General features: G+C 41.6%; 1 protein-coding gene across 7 annotated transcripts in view; it reads right to left on the bottom strand.

Annotated features, from left to right (window-relative positions):
- LOC122561808 (adenosylhomocysteinase 3-like) overlaps window positions 1-21059 on the bottom strand; it is a 105418-nt gene extending 84359 nt beyond the window's left edge. For 4 of the 7 annotated variants that reach the window (XM_043713987.1, XM_043713993.1, XM_043713994.1 and 1 more), the window contains exon 1: window positions 20666-21059. In XM_043713987.1, the coding sequence (XP_043569922.1) occupies window positions 20666-20950 (285 nt within the window). In that variant the 5' untranslated portion in view covers window positions 20951-21059. The remainder of the gene's footprint in view (window positions 1-20665) is intronic. The other 3 variants (XM_043713989.1, XM_043713991.1, XM_043713992.1) reach the window with 1 other exon arrangement.
- Window positions 21060-22225: the final 1166 nt, after the last annotated feature.

Raw genomic sequence — 22225 nt, 5'->3', positions numbered from 1 at the left:
CCACCTTTTCTCAGTCCCAGCCCTCAGACTCAGCACCGCCTTCTTGACTCGCAATCTTCTTCCCGACTCTCCGCGCCCACCCCCCTCTCCGGCCTATCACCCTCACCTTAACCTTCTTCCACCTATCGCATTCCCAACACCCCTCCCCCAAGTCCCTCCTCCCTACCTTTTATCTTAGCCTGCTTGGCACACCCTCCTCATTCCTGAAGAAGGGATTATGCCCGAAACGTTGATTCTCCTTCTCCTTTGATGCTGCCTGACCTGCTGCGCTTTTCCAGCACCACATTTTTAACCACTTGCAAAGACAGTCCATCAGACTGCTGACCCTGGCTATGTTTGATGCATTGCAAGTATTTATCCAGTCAAAAAGACTCAAAAAGATAAATGACTTTTGCTCATTAACGGTTCACAACAGATTTGTAAATATATAAAGTTTTTCCCAAGATTGTGATCAGTGCGTGTACTATATTCAAATCAACACAAAATAATGACAAATCATAACTGCTCTGAAATGAGCTTGGAGTGGTACAGAACACACATTTTATTACATATTTCAGAGTATCTAACTGAAGTATAATTTTGCCACTCGACAAAAGCTAATCAAACGTATATAGTTCTGTGATTACAAAAATACTTTGATTTCCGCCCCCCCCCAAGGACAACAATTTATTCTTCATAAGAATTTTTGAAACAAGCTGACTTAGATGTTGACCAGGGTACAATGAGTGAAGAGAAACTGGATGCTAAGAGAAATTTCCCCATACTGAGTTGTTTGGAATGAAGACTTCTTTTGTAAATTATTATTTCAGCTTTTTTTGTTTGAAAGTTCCATACATTGTGATTGTGATGCCAAGCATGACATTCATTGTGGATTCAAACTAAGAGGAACAGAAAATGTCATAATATCAAGAGAACAATGGATTGATTTTTGTTCTCAAAATACTGTACATTATCATACATTAGACGTCTTTAATAAAAATCACTTGAGAAACATAAATACCATGTCACACTAGAAAAGATCCAGGTCAACAATTAATTTGCTCCCCTCAGCCAAAAAGCTGCAAAAGACATCAACATCACTGTAGTAAAAGTTAGAAAGCAAAATCATATTTGTTTCTCCAATTCTCTGTTCATTAATATCCAGCAACACCCAACTGGAAAATGAACCAATAAGAACATAGGGCAAAAGGTCTACCAAACCCAACTTTGGCTTCCATGGTGAATCAACAAACATTGATATTGCTATTCTTTGTTAATGTGTACTGATCATAATATACATAAACAAAAAAAAGGCAACTTGGACAGGTTACTGGATTCTGGATTTGTGGTGCTGGAAGAGCACAGAAGTTCAGGCAAAATCAGAGGACAGGCAAAATCAGAGGACAGGCAAAATCAGAGGACAGGCAAAATCGACGTTTCGGGCAAAAGCCCTTTTAGATTAGATTAGATTAGATTAGATTAGATTGTGGAAACAGGCCCTTCGGCCCAACAAGTCCACACCGACCCGCCGAAGCGAAACCCACCCATACCACATTTACCCCTTACCTAACACTACGGGCAATCCTGCCAGTAGCAGTGGTGGACTCTCCCTCTTTATGGGCATTTAAACGGGCATTGGATAGGCATATGGAGGATAGTGGAATCTAGATTAGCCACGCTTCAGGCTCTCTGCCTTTATTCCTGATGAAGGGCTTTTGCCCGAAATGTCGATTTTGCCTGTCCTCGGATGCTGCCTGAACTGCTGTGCTCTTCCAGCACCACTAATCCAGAATCTGGTTTCCAGCATCTGCAGTCATTGTTTTTACCAGGTTACTGGATGGCTACTGACCCATGTGGAGCCATCCAGCATGAACAACTATGTTGAGAAGTTAATATCCCAAATAAATGTAATTTCCCATAATTCATGTCAACATTTTGCAGACTGGTTTAGGATGTACATCAGTGGAAACATCTAATTTGAACTCTTTAAGCTTGTCTGAGACATGCATTCATTCAGACAACCTCAAAGCCATTAGATTTAGTTGTACTTTCGATGATCAACTGTCAGCTCAAAACATTTGGCCTGTGTCATGATTTTGGTCAGTTTCCATTCCAAAGCATAATATAATCTGGGTAGCTATGTCAGCACAATGCTGAGACAGTGCAACATTGTCTGAGATACCTTATTGTAGACAAGACATTAATCAGACTTTAACTTGCACAGGTATGCTCAAAACGTACCATGGCATTCTTTAAATAACAGCAGGATGTTCTAGAGAGCGGTAGCCAACATTTTATGTTCAAACAATGCCACCAAAATATAATTTCATCCTTGATTTCCTTTTCAGATTGTGTGCCTACACTGTGTACACCTATCAATACACATATCTTTTCATTAAATGCTGATAAGGTCCTCCCTGTTATTCTCTCCCTTCATGGGGAACCGTTACCGTTCGAAATATTTCATGGAATCTCCAGTTTTTAAAGAACAGAAAGAGGCATGTCAGCTCATTCTGTCTACACCAGTCATCAAACATTTATCCAATCTAATCCCATTTATCACCTAGCCTTGTACGGTATATAGAGGCAAATTATTATTTCAATGGAAAGTAGATTCAAAGTGCATCAGTGTAGAAAGATCTGGGCATTTTTGTACAAGAATCACAGAAAGTGTGTATGCAGGTGCAGCATATAGTAAGAAAGTCAAATGGAATCCTGGTTTTTATTGCAAAAGGACTGGATTATAAAAGTAAAGGAGTGTAATTACAATTATATAGTGGTGAGACCACACCTGGAACAACTGCCCAGTTTTAGTCTCCTTACATGAGGAAGGACGTGGTGCCACTAGAGGCAGTTCAGAGAAGGTTCACCAGATTGATTCCAGGATAAAAGGGCTGCCTTAAGAGGAGCGGTTGAATAGCTTGTGCTTGTACTCATTGGAGTTCAGAACAATGAGGGGGTCTGACTGACCTGTATAAAATGCTAAAAGGGATTGATAAGGTGGATGTTGAACAGATGCTCTCCCTTGTTGGACAGTCTCAAACAACAGATTTATAGATATACAGTGACAGGAGGTAGGTTCAAGATGGAGATGAGGAGAAACTGCTTCTCTTAGAGGGTTGTGAATCTGTGGAACTCACTGTCCAAGAGTACAATGGAGGCAGAATCAATCAACAGATTAAAGAAAGAAATAGATATGTTTCTGATGAAAATTGGGCTGAAGGACGATGGGCAACAGGCAAGAAGGTGAGTTCAGACCAGGATTAAATTGCCTACTCGCACTCCTAATTCCTATGTTTATGTGTTCATCTGAATGAGCACTTCTTTCTTCAAGAATGATATGCTTACTTAACATTCTATGAATTAATAAAAGAGACTCCCACTCCCAGAACAGCTAACAGCATGTGTGGCTAGTTGTGTTCATGGATGTGGATCGTTAGCTGTCTTCCTGTTTGACCTATGTAGTATTTTGTGCAGTCCTTGCATGGGATTTTGTACACTATGTTGGTTTTGCTCATGCAATAAAGTTTCAACAGTATTTTGTGCAGTCCTTGCATGGGATTTTGTACACTATGTTGGTTTTGCTCATGCTGGATATCGGGTCCTTTGTCCTGGTGAGTTGTTGTCTGAGAGTGGCTGGTGATGTATGTGCTGTTATGAGTCCTAGTGGTCGTCGTAGTCTGGCTGTCAGTTCAGAAATGTTCTTGATGTATGGTAACGTGGCTAGTCCTTTGGGTTTTGGCACACGCGGATGACAAGCAACATGAGTTCGACTGGGACAACACTACTATTATAGGACAAGCCAAACAGAGAACAGCCAGGGAATTCCTAGAGGCATGGCACTCATCCACAGATTCTATCAACAAACACATCGACCTGGACCCGATATACCGGCCACTGCAGTGGACAGCTGGAAGTGACAACCGGAAGCAGCAGAGACAAACCACCATAAATGCCGGAGGAAACATCACAGATGCGCTTCACAGGAGACTCCCAAGCACTGAGGATGTCACCTAGACAAGGGACGAAACGTCTGCAACACAAATTCCCAGCTCGGCGAACAGAACCACAACAACGAGCACCCGAGCTACAAATCTTCTCACAAACTTTGAGGATATCATCAGGTTGGAGGGTTCAGAAGACATTTACCAAGATGTTGCCAGATATGGAAAGTTTGAGTTATAAAGGCAGGCTGGATAGGCTGGGATCTTTATCAATGGAGTATAGGAGGTTGAGAAGCAATCTGAAAGAAGTTCATAAAATAGTGAGGTATACATCGAGTTAATGGTGATTGTCTTTTCCCCTAGGATGGGGGATTTCAAGACTCAGGGGTAACATTTTTAAGGTGAGAGGAGAGATTTAAAAAGTACGAGACAATTTTTTTTACATGGACGGTCATTCATATATGGAATGAACTTTATGAGAAAATCGTGGATGCGAGTATGATTATAATGTTTAAAAGATTTTTGGACAGATACAGGAATAGGAAAGGTTTGGAGGGATATTGGCTAGGAGCAGACAGGTGGGACTAGTTTAGTTTGGGATTAGGTTCAGCATGGACCGTTTGGACCAAGGGGTCTGTTTCCGTGCTGTAATACTCTATATGATATGTCACAAACCACAGAGACTTTTCAAAGTTTTGCTCAAAGGATATCACTGGCCAGGCTGTCATTTATTGTTCATTCCTATTTGCCCTAGAGAGGATAATGGTGATCTGCCTTCTTGAATCGTGCAGTCGTTCTATGTAGGAATGCCTGCAGTGCTGTTAGGGAGTTCCTGGATTCAGCACTTATAACTAGTTCTGTTTACCATATGCATGGTCAAGTGAAGATGAAGAACCATATCTGAATGGGAATAATGACAGAAGTTCAGATAAGCCTCATGATCAAAATAAGTGCCTGCACAATGCCTACGTACAGCAATATCTGCAACTGGTTCATTTGTAACTGATAAGTTATAAATTAATGCGACAGTAGTCAAGGATTATCACCAAGAAGTTGGTTGCATAATGAATCCAGGGTCCTCCGCAGCAGAACCGGATTAAATATTTCCACCATACGTGGCAATCTTATCTTTCTGATTTAAACATTTCTATTTATTCTGCATTGCATGGCTAGATACATAATTCTTTACCTGCTTAGGTGTCAGTAACTGTATGAAGTGGTACTCTAAAATTAAACTGGCAGAAACTTACCAACTGTAACAATGGCAAAATTCAACCTTTTAAGGTCACTAAGACCTCTTGACTTACTGATAACTCTCAGCTTGCTAACTATCAATTAGAAGTATCTGACGAGATTAAATCCTCATAACATTTAAGTAGCATTTAGGGGTGCAATCACAATGCCATGGCACACAAACTATGGGCCAAGTGCTGGAAAATGGGATTCAAGTACTTAGGTAATTATTTTGGACTGGTGCAGACCTGATGGGATGATGGGCATTTTTCTGTGCAATAGATCTCTAGACTCTACATAATAAAAGTGTCTAATTAATTGAAAGAAGTGCTTTAAGATGGAAGTCTCTGGTCCCAAAATCTCTCACTTCTCATTGTACAAGGTGAAGCGACTTCAGGTAGCCCTTATTTTGCACAGAATAATTCACCAACACACACAAGCACTCTTTGACAAATTTGTAACTTACACCAAGGATGTCAATAGTGAACAAATAAAAAGAAAACCATGAATCATAGAATCCCTATAGAAGGATACAGGCCATTCGACCCATCAAGTCCCACACAGACACCCCTTCCCCACCCCGCCCTATCCCTGTAAACCTGCATTTCCCATGGCTCCTGCATATCCCTGAACACCTAAAGGGGAGTTAGCATCTTGCACATCTTTGGATTGTGGGAGGAAACTGGTGCATCCGGAGGAAACCCACACAGACATGAGGACAGTATGCAAACTCCACACAAAGTCACCAGAGGCTGGAATCGAATCCGGGTCCCTGGCACTATGAGGCAGTGCTAACCACTGTGCCACCTGTGAAGATTAATAAAACATTACCTGGAAACTGTATACACGGTTCCTCATTTATAACATAAACTTTCTTCAAATGTCCTAACGATTAATCATTCTTTACAAGTGCTATGAATGTGTGCTACAAGAATAGCTCAAGACCATCCAGGACAGAGCTTGTCCAGTACCCTAACACTGAACAGTCAATCCCTCTAACATCAGAGTGACAGTAGTGCATACCACCCACATGTGTACAACAACAACTTGTTAAGTAAACGCTACCACAGAAGGACAAGAACAGCAGATGCATGGGAATACCACCATCTGCAAATTCTCCTCCAAATCACACACCATCCTGACTTGGAAATATGTTGCTGGGTCAAAATCCTGGAACTCCCTTCCTGGCAGCACTGTGGGTGTATCACAGACTACAGCAGTTCCAGACAATAGCTCACTACCACCTTCTCAAATCCAATTAAAGGTAGGAATAAATTCTGGCATTGCTGGTGGTGTACAGTTTTATAATTTAAATAAAAGGAGGGACTCTCTGCTCACTAATAAATTGAAAAGGAATTCTTCAAACAGAATATTTGGAAAACCATGTCGAGAAGGCTGCTTGATTATAGCCCAGAAGATTTCACAAGAACAAAATGTTTTAATTTATACATATCAACTTTTTTTAAAAAAATGGTCAACTACACTACTATTCATCTTTAATATGAATATAGACACAAAACAATCTGTTGTCACATTCTGTGACAAAGTCGTGTACCTTGAGTGCACATCAGATATCAGCAATGCCAATCAGATTCTATCACATGTACCAATGAACTTTCAATTATTGGTTAAACGTAATGGTATTTTTCGATAAGATCACCACTGCTGAAACCCAGGCATAGGCTTGTCACACTGGAGCAAATGTGGATATGCGTGTAAATGAATCAAATCCATTTAGTGTAAAGCAACACTTGCACTGTAGAAATTTAAAAGTTAGTATTCAATAAAGATGAACTATATAGTACCTTATGTGATTAAGTAATCCAAATAAGACTGATATTGAGCCCTGAGGTATATAAGCGTGTTCGATTTCAATTAGTAAGTAGTGATACTAAGACACAAAAGACAATGTCTTCCTGGCCCTCATGCAAAAGGAGAGAAAGGAATAAGGGGAAATTGGGTCTCTACTTTCACAAAGAAAGGCAAAAAGTAATGCTTTGGTCACCAAATCTGTTGGAACATTTGTACTGAATTTGTAAATGATTGGAAGTAACAATTTGCAGTCCTCAAATGTAACTCAGTAAAAGCATATACTTAGCAGCAAAAAAAACACCATTAGGCAAAGGCTGGTCAGACCTTCACAGGAGGCCCTGAGGTAACAATAGAACAAAGGATGGTGAACAATATTAAACAGCCTTTGGCACACTGTTTTGTTTTTAAGACAGGAGCATTGTAATTAGATTGAAATTGTAATGTTCAGTTTAAATGCTATTTTAGAAAATATCACTTAGACCACTTGAGAATCTATTTTGATGTTCTGAGACTGCTGAATTCCTGCATTACTTAACTGACATTTAGCAATCAATATTCTTATTCATTGCAATAATTATACAGTAAAATACTTGCACCCTTATGTTAGAAATTTCAGTTATTTCGTACTGTACTGTAGTGTGTGTTATGGATTCATACCAATGATCATCCCCTCATGGTAGGTTCCAGACCTCAGTTGCGACACAGATGGTACACAATATAGTTGGACATGAAGCATAATTAAAACACAATCAAATCATTCTGTCAGAAAATTAGTTGATGTCCCAGAACATTGGGTAACTTGTTTATTTGCATTCCAGCATGTACACAGCAAACAGGAAAACACCTTAAAAAGTGAAGGCAAGAGGATGGATTTCCTCCAGCTACTTTGTTTAAATGAATCATTTGTACCCAAGTGTTACATTTTTTCATTATCTCCAGTGAAAACCCAAGATTACAGTTGAAATGGGAAAAATTTCAGTATCAGCAATGCTTTTAACTTCTGCAATCCATAGAATTATTCAATTATTAATCTCAACTCCTTCCGTCCTTTATGTAAATCATAAATAATGCCTGTAGCAACAATTTGAGAGAAGTGGATAGTGAGGAATCCAAAGCCATATCTGATCCGTAGAAAGACTATTTTTCCAAGTGATTATTAGTCATAGAGATGTACAGCATAAAAACAGACGCTTCAGTCCAACTCGTCCATGGCGACCAGATATCGTAAATTACTCTAGTCCCATTTGCCAGCACTTGGCCCATATCCCTCTAAATCCTTCCTATTCATTTACCCATCCAGATGCTTTTTAAATGCTGTAATTATACCTCTCACCACCTGCTGCATCTGCATACCAATCTTCAGCTACTGGTCCGCCATGACACCTCGGTTTGTTGCACCTCACCTTTCCCTAAACTGCCACCATTCAGATAATAATCTGCCTTCCTGTTTTTGTGACCAAGGTGGATGTGGGGATTCTGATTAAAACTTCCAGAATAGTGAGATGCCTGTATAGAGTGGACAATAGAGAAGATGTTTCCATTTATATGAGAGACGGCCCATATCCCTCTAAATCCTTCCTATTCATTTACCCATCCAGATGCCTTTTAAATGTTGTAGTTGTACCAGCCACCATCACTTCCTCTGGCAGCGCATCAAACATTCACACCACCATCTGAGTGAAAAAGTTGCCCCCTTAGGTCCCTTTTAAATCTTTCCCTTCTCACCTTAAACCTATGCCCTCTAGTTCTGGACTCTCCCATCCAGGGAAAATACCTTGCCTATGTAACCCTATCCATACCCCTCATGATTTTGTAAAGCTCTAAGTTCACTCCTCAGCCTCTGACGTTCCAGGGAAAACAGCCCCAGCCTATTCAGCCTCTCCCTGTCACTCAAACCCTCCAACCCTAGCAACATCCTTGTTAATCTTTTCTGAACTCTTTCAAGTTTCACAACACCCTTCCTATTTGAGACAGACCGGGATTGCACACCATATTCCAAATGTGGCCTAACCAAATGTCCTGAACAGCTGCAACATGACCTCCCAACTCCTATACTTAAATACTCTGACCAAAAAAAAAAGGAAAGCATGCCAAACACCTTCTTCACTACCCTATCTACTTGTTACTGCAATTTCAACTAACTATGAACCTGCACTCCAAGGTCTCTTTGTTCAGCAACACTCCCCAAGACGTCACCATTAAGTGTATAAGTCCGATCCCGATTTGCCTTACCAAAATGCACCACCTCATGTTTATCTAAATTAAACTCCATCTGCCATTCCTTGGCCCATCTAATCATGATCCCGGTGTACTGTGAGGTACCCTTCTTCACTGTCCACTATACTCCCAATTTTGGTGTTATCTGCAAATGTACTAACTATACCTCCTGTATTCACATCCAAACCATTTATAAGTGATGAAAAGCAGTGGACCCAGCACCGATCCTTTGGCACATCACTAGTCACAGGTCTCCAGTCTAAAAAGCAACCCTCCACCACATCCTGTCTTCTATCTTCGAGCCAGCTATGTTGTAATTTTCAGTTTTGGATATCAAAACGTAAACATGAAAGGCACATATTTCTTTCTCAAATCTCAACTCATTCAAAATTGATACTAGCTGAAGGATCTGTATTAAAGTTGTATGCATTAGCAGTTGCTGTTATTTCCTTCTGCATTTATCAATGGTTAAATAGTTAAGGTCAGTAGCTATGGTATCCAGACAAGAAAAGACAAGCCTAGCTAATAGTAATGTGCCACAATTGGCATGACCAGTGAAGTTTGAAGCCAAATGACTCTAGCAGAATCCAAACAGAGCATCAGTGATTAGAAGATTGCTAAAATAGAACTTGATAGCATATTGATAAATAAGCAATGGAAATAGAGATTCAGTGCTATATATCGCTGTGTGACTCTATAACGGACAGATAGGACAGTAATTGGACAGATGGGATTTTCCTGCTTTATGTAATCAGAATATACCTGGACAATTTTCTACTGTTAGTTGTTTGATTACATTTCTGTGAAGGGCCTCAAGACATTTGTTAAAAGACTGCCAGGGCCCTATAATATATTGAACATTTGTGCGATTTATGATATGAAAATCTCCATCTTCCCTTCAGCCAAAGGCTAAACCTGTTTGGCAGGTCTGGCAACATGAACACCTGCTGAATACCTCCTGGCTCTCCATGGAGTCAAATTAAGATTGAACGTTCTGGCTGAAAATACCTGCATTTCAACTGTAACCCTCCACTGTTTGCCTACATTGCACAGCTACTGAGCGTTTCAAGTTTTTTTTCAACCAAGTTTTGAATAGGACTCTTGTGGTGCACTGGTAGTGTCCCTACCTCTAAAGGAGGTGGCCCAGGTACAAATCCTACCTGCTTCGTAGGCCTGTAATAACATCTCTGAACTAGTTGATTTGAAAATGTCAAACAAATTTTGGAAAAAGTAAAATACTTTTGCAGAAGGATCACCTAAGGAGCAGCTTACTGGGGTAAAATGCAGTACGAACCTTTCCTCTTGGATTCCCCTAGCACCAACAAGACCATTGCTCCAAATCACTCACCATTCCGACTTGGAAATATTCTTGAACCCCCTCCCTAATAACATTGTGGAACTACCTACATCAAACAGACTGCAGCAGCTTAAAGTTGCAGCTCACTAGCCCCTTCTCAAGGGCAACTAGGGATAGACAATAAACGCTGGACCAGCCAGCAATACCCATATCCCATGAATGAATTAAAATAAAGACTCCAAGCAAAGCTTAATCACCTCATTGAGCAAAATGTTTAAGAAACCTTCATGTTAGAATGACTATAGTGTGTTGTTCTGTGTCATTCAGGAGGAACATAGAGGGAAATGCATTATCTTAAGATCCAGAATTTTCTTCCAAAAACCTTCCCTATCTTTCTCTTTCCCCTCTTTAAGAGAGTCCTTAAAACTTGCATATTGAACTGGGATTTTGGTTGTCAGCCTGATCATCTTAGGTAGCCTATTGTCAAGTTTTGTTTAATAATGCTGTATAACTATACAAATGCAAGATGGTGCTGATTGAGAATTTAGCAATGAGTGGAGGCACAGATAAGCGTTATAGGTGGGAGTAGGTGATCTCGGTGACAGACAGAAAGTGGAGTTTGAAGCTCTGCCCAGGATCAAACAGGAAGCAAAGCATGGGAAAAGTCCAGTTCAAATTCAGTGACCTGGGATGATACAGTTGGTCACTTGGTGAGTAGAGTTTGTAGGGAGAACATAAAGAGAGTAGCTTGTATCTTCCCTTAATTTAGTTGGAACAATTTCTGCTCACCAAATGTTGAATGTTTGATAAGTGGTGTGAGAGATCAGAGGAAGTCAAGTAAGATATTATTGCCAAAGGGGGTTGCTGTGGGTAGAAAAGAACAGAAATAGGAAGGGTTTACATACAGATCCAGTTGGGATGGTGAATTTAGTTTTTACTTAACCCAATTTAGAAGAGACAGTCAATATGCTCACTGAAAAGAGATTTGATGATTAAGCATCACCTCAATCTGTTGGTATATGTTCTGGCAAGTGATAAAATGTTTTTTTCCCTTCATTTGATCAGATGCTTGTTAATGAGAAGCACAATAGCTGATTTTGAGATTTTTAAAAAAACCTGATTAGACTTGCCAGAGAAGCAAATATGACCCCATAATAATCTTAAATATGGAATTCCTGATTTAAGCCATACTGCATTGGATTTATTCTCTTCCTTCACCCCACCCTATGACAGGATAGGAAAAAAGAATTACTATAAATCCCCCTGGCATCACACAGCAGGTATAAAGCAACACAGAATGTCTACCAACAGTATATTGATCTGTTCAGATACAGATACTGCCTAAAGGCTTTACAGTAGTACAGGGAAGCAAATCATAAGTATAGGTTTCACCTTCAGGATTTCATTTTGAAAAAAAGAGTAAGGCAGTCTCTTAAGAATACTAATGTTCATATAGTTATAGAGAATGAGGAGAAAGTGAGGTCTGCAGATGCTGGAGATCAGAGCTGAAAATGTGTTGCTGGAAAAGCGCAGGTCAGGCAGCATCCAGGGAACAGGAGAATCGACGTTTCGGGCATAAGCCCTTCTTCAGGAATAACAATATTCACTGATTAGAGTTTGAGGTTTGATGAAAGCAGAACCAATCATTTGACACAATTTGTTATCAAGAATCTGTTATCAATGCTACTATAATTAATTATTCAAAAGATAGTAGATAAAATGTTTCCAGAGTTGAAACTTTATTGCTGGAACAGCACAGCAGGTCAGGCAGCATCCAGGGAACAGGAGATTCGACGTTTCGGGCACAGGCCCTTCTTCAGGAATGAGCAGAGAGTGTTCAGCAGGAGAAGATAAAAGGTAGGGAGGAGGGACTTGGAGGAGGGGCGTGGGGCAATTTAGCATGGCCAATTCACCTAATGTGCACATCTTTGGACTGTGGGAGGAAACTGGAGCACGGGGAGAATGTGCAAACTCCACACAGTCAGTCGTCTGAGTCGGGAATTGAACCCGGGTCTCTGGCGCTGTGAGGCAGCAGTGCTAACCACTGTGCCACCGTGCCGCCCAAAGAAGACTTGGAAGAAGGAAGTGAATGTCTGAAGCCAAATTTGCAGATAACAGTAAAATAGGTGGAAAGGCAGATTGTGAGAGGGATACAAATGGTTTACAAAGAGATACTGACAGGTTAGGTAAGTGGGCAAAAAGTTGGCAAATGGACTATATTGTGAGGTAGCTTCTTGTTCTCCTGGACTCCGGGGAGTGGAGTCTCAGCTTGTTTAGCCTTTGCTCTTGAGACTGGCCCTCCAGGGATCATCCATGTGAACCTTCTTTGAACTGTCTCTACTGAAGGATATATTTCCTTGAATTAGGGGACCAGGGCGGTTCTCTGCGCTCCGGATGTGGTCTCGGCAGCGCGCCGTGCAGTGTCTGTGGGACCTCCCTGCTCTTGTACTTCAACCCTCTTGAAATTGGGGCCGGCGTTCGGTTGTCCTTCCTGATTGTCTGTGTGGCTGCACCGGTGTGCTATCTTTCTGTGTTTTGTCAACGGGTATCCCCAGAGTCCCTTTCTGTTGCAGGTTTCTGCAGTTTTTTCTCCATTTTAATAATTTCTGTGCTTTGTTCTCCCTTCCAAAATTAACAACTTCTTTTGAAGTGTGTTATAATAAACACTCGCTTTCACTTGGTTAAACAAAACTAATGTAATTATCAGCAAATTACATTAACTGAAAGCATCTGATGTGGTTTATAGCCCCACAAGTTTGGATACTGGTTAAATGAAAATATAGTACAAGAAAGAATTTTGCTGTCCTGAAGTAGAGATTTACTGAGAAATCTCTCTATTTATTGCAACATACTTTTCTGAATGATATATCCTGTCTGAACCACAAGGAAGTCTGTCTGCAACTGAATCAAAATTTCCTTGCAGAACAAGAAAATCAATGCTATCATGCCACAATGTATTACAGCCAACAGCATGTAGCTGAAATCAGAAAAGTACAGAAATATTCCAAAAATATAAGAATGTAAGAAATAAGAGAAACAGACGATACCAGCCTCCCAAGCCTGTCCTGCCACATATTATCATGGCTGATTCAACTTTATCCTCAACTCTATCTTCCTGGCCCTTACACCATTTCTCTGTAGTTAAAAACCTGTCTAACTCAGGCTTGAATAAAGTAAAATGACTCCGCTCCAGCAGTTCTCTGGAATAGAGAAAAGATTCATCACCCTGAGGAGAAGTTTCGCATTTTCCTCCTATATGGGTGATTCCCTCAATTAAACCGCTCCCCCAGTTCTAGATTCTCCTATGAGGAGTAACATCTTTCATTCCTTCATAAGATGCGGGCATCAGCAGTTAGTCCAGAATTTTTGCCCATCCCAAATTACCCTTGAGGTGGTGGTTGTGGGCTGCCTTCTTGAACCGCTGCAGTCCTGGAAGGAACATAGGAACAGTGGGCCGTTCAGCCCATCAAGTCTGTCTCACAATTTGCTGTGATAGTGGCTGATTAAACACTTCAAAAGATGTTCATTCTCATAATCTTGTATATCATGTAATCAGAAATCTATCAATCTAAAATGTAAAACATACACAAAACATGAGCTCCCACAGTCTTGGAGGCAGAGAATTCCAAAGGTTCAGAATCCAGAGTAAAATATTTTCTCATCTTGCAACTACTATCCAGGACACCATACTCAATGCAGTGAAGCAGTGAAAGAAACTTTTTCCTCTAGTTGACTTTCAACAGAAGAAAATCCTATCAGAAATGTCTGTATTTAGTTGAAATGACCAACACAAAAAAAAATGTACAAATACTGCTATCCTAGGAATTTTTGAAGCACACAGTTTTATATCTTCACTCTGTCACTTATCTTGTATTCAATGCTCAATCAACATACACAACATCAGCACATGGATATAAAAGCAAATTGTATTCTGCTACTTTCGTCATCTCACATTTTTGACCAGCTGCAACATTAGCTCATTCCCACATAAATTTTCATATCACTAGAATGGCTTGACAGTGCTGGACAAGGAATCAAACATTTTGACTTCAGAGCAAAGAGTATCAATTTTATTACAACAGTGCAGTGAAATGAATTACTGAGGACAGGCTTGTGCTCTTTAAAGAAAAGCAGTGTGACAATAAACTTTGGCATAGAGTGTAGTGCCAGCTCATTCAGTATAATCACTTCCAAGAAAAAAAACTATCTACCCTGTGATTAGCTAGTCTTACAGAATGACTAATTAAGAACCAAATCGGAGTTTTAGATAGAGGGTTCATTATTCAGAGGGCTGAAATAATAGATTTTTTAAAAACTGCAAATCTGACATCCATTGAAAGAAATGTTTGCACTTATAAGAACAAGTGATAATTTGGTCCATTGTGCCTGCATCAATACTTTGAAAGAGCTATTGAATTCACTCAACTTCCCTGATTTCACAACCCACAAGTCCCATGCCATTTCCTAATCAAGTTTTAGATCAAACTGCTTCCATGATCTTTTCAAATAGTGAATTCATATTGTAGGAGTTCACTTTGTAAAAGAAAAATCAAACTACCCACACTTCAGTGGTTTGACCAGATTTGACCAGAGTAGGCAGGGTTATTTCACGAGGCAATAGCGTCTTCAAGGACAGATGGGATCTATACAAGAAAGACAGGTTGCATCTAAACTGCCACAAACATCCTGGTGGGGAGGTTTGCTAGTGCCACTTGGGAGGGTTTAAACTAGTGTGGCAGTGAGGCAGGAACCAGAGCGTGGGGTTGAGGTCGGGGGGGGGGGGATTTAGGTGCGTCTAGGATAGCTCTTTGAAACGATATATAAGGGCCATTCTAGAAGTGGTATTGTGGCACGTGTGTGTCCAAGTTTCAGATGGGGAGCAATTCAGGGAGTGACCATGAATCTGTAGGTTTCCGTTTACTTATGGATAAGGATAATAGTACTCCTCGGGTGAAAGTACTAAATTGGGGAAAAGCTAACTACCACAATGTTAGGTCGGAACTGGGATATGTAGATAGGAGACAGCTATTTGAGGTTAAATCCATATCAGGCAAATGGAAATCTTTTGATTCCAGTTGACTAGAACTCTGGGACAGCATGTTCCTAGGAAAATGAAGGATAGGATGACAAGATTAGAGAACCTTAAATGATAAATTGAGAGCTTAGTTAAAAGAAAGGAGGCAAGCGTAAGATTTAGAAAACTGAAAACAGACAGAGCCCTTCAAGAATATAAAGATAACAGAAAAAGATTCCTGAAGGGCTTCTGCCTGAAACATGGACCCTCCTGCTCCGCTGTGCTTTTTCAGTGCCACACTTTCCAACTCTAGCAGGAAAAGAAGTCTAACAAGGAATTAGGAGGGCGGGGAGGTGATGGCCTCATGGTATTAATGCTAGACTATTAATCCCAGAAACTCAACTAAATGTTTTGGGCACCCAGGTTCAAATCCTGCATTGGCAGATGGTGGAATCTACTGATGACCATGAAACCATTGTCAATCGTCAGAAAAACCTATCTGATTCATGAAGGTCCTTCAGGGAACAAAATCTGCCATTCTAACCTGGGCTGGCCTTCATGTGACTCCAGAACCATAGCAATGTGGCTGATTCTCAATTATCCATTCAAATGGCCTAGCTATCCACTCAGTTGCATCAATTGCTACAAAGTTTCAAAGAAACAAAAGACGATGGATTGACTTTGACATCGGAAAAGACAACGGCAGAAACGGCCCTGTAGACCCTGCAAAGACCTCATTAACATTTGGGGCTTAGCGCCAAAATTGGGAGAGCTGTCTCACAGACCAATCAAGCAGCAGCTTGACATAGCCTGATCATGAAATCGTACCCAAACCTCCCAAACAGCACCATTACCATCCATGGATATGTCCTGTCCCACCGACAGGACAAAACTAGCAGAGATGTTGGCACACTGGTATACAGTTGGGAGGGAGTTGCTCTGGGAGTCCTCACCATTGAGTCCAGATCTCATGAAGTCCCATGGCTTCAGGTTAAACACAGTCAAGGAAACCTCCTAATCACCATGTACTGTCCTCCCTTGGTTGATGAATTGATACTCCTCTATTTTGAGCAATACTTAGAGGAAGTGCTGAGGATGGCAAGTGCACAATATGTACTCTGGGTGAGAGATTTCAACGTCTACCACCAAGAGTGGCTCAGTAGCAGTACTGCTAATTGGGCTGGTCTGGTCAGAAAGGACACACCTACTGGACTGGGTCTGCAGCAGGTGGTGAGTTAAAAACAAACTTGACTGCATCCTTACCAACCTGCCAGCTGCAGATGCATATGTCCACGACAGTATCAGTAAGAGTGACTACCGCACAGTCTTTGTGGAGATGAAGTACCATCTTTAGATTGAGAATAACTTCAATCGTGTTGTGTGGCATTATCACCATGCTAAATGGGTTAGACTTCAAACAGATTCAGCAAGTCAAGACCGGGCTTCCATGAGGCATTATAGGCCATCAACAGCAGAACTGAACTCCACTACAATCTGCGATCTCATGGCCTGGCATATCCCCCACTTAAAAGTGCAGGAAGGCAAACCAGGTGAAGCATATATAGTGTCAACCTGATGAAGTTACCAAACAGGGCTACTTGCATGGCAATAACAAAAGCAGCAAGTGATAGACATAGCTAACCAGTCCAACAACTAACGAATTATATCTAAGCTCCTGCATTCCTGCCACATCCAGTTAAGAACGGTGGTGAACAACTAAACAACTTATTGGAGGTAGCTGCTCCACAAATCTCCCCATCCTCAATGATGGCCAAGCCCAGCACAGTGCAAAAGATAATACTGAAGCATTTGCGGCAATTTTCAGTCAGAAACGTTGAGTGGAAGATCCATCCTGGGCCTCCTCCATGGTCCCCAGCTACCAGTCTTCAGCCAGTTCAATTCTAAGTGATATCAAGAAATGGTTGGAAACAATGGATACTGCAAAGGCTATGGGTCCTGACAACATTCTGGCTGTGCTCCAGAATTTGCTGCTCACCTAGCTGATTTGTTCCAATATAGTTACAACACTGGCATCTATCCAACAGTGTGAAAACTTGGTGAGTGCTATACATGAAAAGCAGGACAAATCAGCTAATTACCGCCCCAGTCTAATCTCAATCAACAGTAAAGTAATGGAAGTTGTCATCAACAATGCTATCAAGCAGCACCTGCTCAACAATGCCCAATTTGGGTTCAGCCAGGACCAGCTCCTGACCTCATTACAGTCTTGGTTCAAACAAGGACAAAAAGCTGAATTCCAGAGTTGAGGTGAAAGTGACAGCCCTTAACATTAAGGCTGGTTAGACAGAGTGTGGCCAACAAGGACTTTCTGGAATCAATGGGTATCCGAAGGCAAACTTTCCAGAGTTGGAGTCATATTTGGTACTTAGGAAGATGATCCTCATTGTCGAAAATTAGTCATCTCAGCTCTAGGAAATCTCTGCAAGAGTTCCTCAGGGTGGTGTCCAAGGCCCAAGCATCTTCAGGTCAGAAGTGGAGATGTTCACTGATGAACGTACAATGTTCAGCACCATTCGCAACTCCTCAGATATTGAAGCAGTGCATGTTCAAATGCAACAAGATCTGGATAATATCCAGGCTTGGGCTGACAAGTGACAAGTAACAAATGCCAGGCAATGACTATCTTCAATGAAGGACAAAATCACCATTGGCCCTTGACATTCAATCATAGAATCCCTACAATGTAGAAGCAGGCAATTTAGCCCATTGAGTCATAGTGTATCCCACTCAGTCCCACTGCCCTATCCTATTCCTATAGCCCTACACCCCAATAGCCAATCCACCTAACCTGTACATCTTTGGACTGTGGGAGGAAACAAGAGCACCTAGAGGAAACCCAGACAGGGGGAGAATATGTAAACTTCACATAGACAGTTGCCCAAGGATGGAATCAAACATATGTCCCTGATGCTGTGAAGCAGCAGTACTAACCACTGAGCCACCTTGTTACCATCACTGAATCCCCCACTATCAACATCCTGAGGGTTACAACTGACCAGAAACTCAACTGGACTCACTACAAACTCAGGTCAGAGGCTAGGAATACTGTGGCAAGTAACTTACCCCCAAAGCTTATCCCACCATCTACAAGGCACAAGTCTGGAGTGTAATGGAAAAGTCCCCATCAGCTCACAAAGCTTGACACCAACCAGAACAAACCGGTACACTTGACTGATACCACATCCACAAACATCCATTCCCCCCACCACTGAAACTCAGTGGCAGCAGTGTAAGCTATCTACAAGATGCACTGCAGAAATTTATCGAAGATTCTCAGACAGCACTTTCCAAATTCATGACCACTTCCATCTAGAAGGACAAGGGCAGCAGGAACATGGAAACACAATCATCTTCAAGTTCCCTCCAAGCCATTTTACCACCCTGACTTAGACATATACCACCATTCCTTCATTGTTAGAGGTCGCACATTTAAACAGAGGACGACAAATTTCGTCCCTCAAGACGACAGCGAATCTGTGGAATTCTTATTGCAGGGGGCTGAGGCTGGGGATATTAGACATATTCAAGGCTGATATAGATTTTGAAACAGTAAGGGAATAAAGGGTTGTGGAGAAAAGAAGAGAAAAGGATAGTCTTTACTATCAGATGCACTTGAACGAGTGCAGTGAAAAGTTTGCAATATCTCAGTGCCATCTTAGGTACAGGGTACCTAGGTACAGATACTTTTATGTGTTGTTACAGAATTGAAATAGTTTAAAATAAAAGATTAGCATGGGAATACAAAGTTTAAAAAAATCCAAAATGAAAATAAAAGGTAACTTTGAAGTACTCAAGTTATAGTCCTTTTTCATTAGGTCAGTGCCCAGCTGGCTTCAAAACAAGAGGCCACGGTGCACCCACGCACTGACCTCTGTCGACGACTCATCACCTTGGATGGCCTGAGCTCGCTAGGCACCCGCCCTGGCCATGACATGGCTCCCAGCTCTGCTGCCGCTCCAGCCGTTATTTGTTTCTGGGACTTGGCCTGTGGACGCTCTGCTGCTACTGCAACTGTAACTTGTCGCCCACACAGGCTGGTCTCTGACTTTGTTCTCCATTCCAAGTTTAAGAACTTAAAGTTGTTAAAAGTTGGGAGGAAAATTGCAAGAGGAAAAAAGAAAGAAAATGGAAAAGGACCTGGCCAGCAGCGGCACTTCTTGAAGCATTTTACTCTGCTGCCATCTTAACTGGCATAGACAGGAAAGTGAAGTTGAGGATTAACAGATCAGCCAGCAGAGCTGGCCGAATGGCCTACATCTGCTCCTCCATCTTGTAGTATTATTAAAACGGAGACGAGGAGAAATATCTTCACTCAGATGGTGGTGAATCTACTGAATTTACTAACCTGGAGGATGCACAAGATCAATCACTGGGCGCACTTTAGGAAGAAATCAGAAGATCTCTGGACACTAATGACATCTAGTGATGTAGAGATAGTAGTGCATGTATATAGCATTGGAGGTTGATGGTCAGCCATGATCTAACTAAATGGTGGAATAGGCTGGATGGGCTAAATGGCCAAACCAGGTTCCGATAAAATGTATGCTATTTATCATCCTTTGTATCCCAGAATATAGTTTAGATTCTTAGCAAGCCAATGAAGCCAGATCTCTGGCATTACTGAGTGGTTTGTAGGACAATTAATTCACGGGTGTGCGTGCCCACGTCAGAGACTAGAAATAATCGGACCGATGATTCCGAAGATTCAATAACAGACGCTCCAAGGAGAATAGTTGAAAGAAACTTTTTTCTTTCGCAAATGACCGAGACGCTCTTTCAAAGTGCTGGCACATTTACGATGGGCAGAATGGCTTCTTCCTTGCTTGATTCATTGAGAAGGTGGATTGATATGATGTCATTGCCACGCGTGCTCCCGAAACCCCGCCCCCTTTGGCGCGCGCGGGGGCCCGTGCACTCGTTTAATTCAAGCGGGCGGTTCGGCAGTTAATATTCCACAAAGGAGGCAAGAGCCTTCTCACAAGCTTACTTACTCACTCTCCCGCGCGCCCTCCCACAAAAAAAAAACACAAACAATATTCACCCCCCATTCTGGATTACTAGAGGAGTATTAAAGTCGGAAAATCACAAGGAAGTGAGTGCGGTAAGTGGTCATGGTAGAGTTTGCCGGTCAGGTTCAGTTCCCCTCACCTTCTTCACGGTCCGTGGGGCTTCCATGACGGTGCCGTCGGCGTTGAAAGTGTCTCCGTTCTGTGTGGCCTCAGTGGATTTCATCGCCGACTTCGAGTCCTTCGGCATGGTGTTGCTGAGTGGTGGCAAATGATGCTGTTTGATTTCCTCCGCTGAGCTCGTCGCCGTGGGCTCTCCGTCTTTTGTTTGAACGTTCTTCCTCTCAGCGTTCACCTTATCCAAGGCCACAACTGCCTCCTTCAATTCCACTTCGGCCATCTTTGCTGTGACCACCTGAAGCGACATTTTTTTCTTAAATCGCCGAGCGCGCCTTCTCGCTCTCCCCAACCGCACCCGTTCCTCTCAAACTCCAGCTTTGCTTCTCTGTCGCTGCACTAACAGTTTTCACGTTGCGCATGCCCCGCGCCGCCACTTTATTACCACCGCCTCCTCTCTTGCCCCCACCCCTGAGAGTGCTGTAGTTTCTTTCTACCTCCATTCTTACTATTTGCGCCGATAATGCAAGCCAGAAGGACTACATTTCCCACAAAGTATTTCATTGGCTGTTAATCCTTGCGCAAAGGTTTCTGGGTAGTTCAATTCCTTTCCATCTGAGTCGTACAAAGACGAGTGTGCAGGAAACTACATATCCTAGAATCCCATCTGCTGATCTCGATGAATATCGTTTAGGTCGACAATGTGATGGAAAGTGTAGACATTCTTGTTGTTTCGCCTCCCCCAGCGTTCAAAATCGCTCTTCCAGAATGTTGGACGTTATGCTTTGCTATTCTGTTGATGTTTTAGAGTTATTCAACTGGTATTAGTTTAACTGCAGTCTTTATCTGTACAATTAAAAATCACACAACACCAGGGTATAATCCAAAGGGTTTGTTTGGAAGTACTAGCTTTTGGAGTACTGCTGCTTTATCAGGTAGCTTTGGAGCAGGATCATAAGACGCAGAATTTATAGCTACTGAAACAATATATTGAACAAACCCTGATGGCTGTTAAGTCTTTCATCTTTTAGAATAGGTTGCAGGTTTTTGTTGATTAATATGTAAATCCCAGAACTACTTTTAAGGCAATCTCGACATAACTAAAGGTTTTATAAAGCAAGTGACATCTCAGCGCATTAGAGTCTCTGTATCCCAATTTTGAGTTAGACTGGTTCTTACCTCACATCTTTAATGCATTGTCTGAGCTGTCACTTTTTAAATTTCTGATTTTTTAACTTTATCCACCCTGGTCCAACACTGGTACCTCTATATCATGTATCTAAACAATGAGAGGCTGATAGCTGAGTATTCTCCTGTTGCGTTTAAGACAAAATTAGTCAGCAGTTGTAATTGTTATACTAAATGTAATGATCTCCTGAGAATAAGTTAAAAGATATTGAAATTTAATACAGCAGTTTATAAAGCCAAAGCAGAATTTACTGCCAATTAAGTGCCTTTTGAAGTGTCTGCTCTTGTAATGCAGGTAGATGTGGGAACATTTCTCACTTAGGCGCTCTGCCCAGGATGGCAGTAGAAACAACTTTTTTTTTAATTCATACAGTGGAAGTGAGCTCTACTGGTAAGG

This window comes from Chiloscyllium plagiosum, chromosome 23, assembly GCF_004010195.1.
Source record: "Chiloscyllium plagiosum isolate BGI_BamShark_2017 chromosome 23, ASM401019v2, whole genome shotgun sequence".
In the NCBI taxonomy this organism is placed as follows: domain Eukaryota; kingdom Metazoa; phylum Chordata; class Chondrichthyes; order Orectolobiformes; family Hemiscylliidae; genus Chiloscyllium; species Chiloscyllium plagiosum.
Note: the sequence above shows the minus strand (reverse complement) of the source record. Positions and strands in the feature narration are given on the sequence as shown.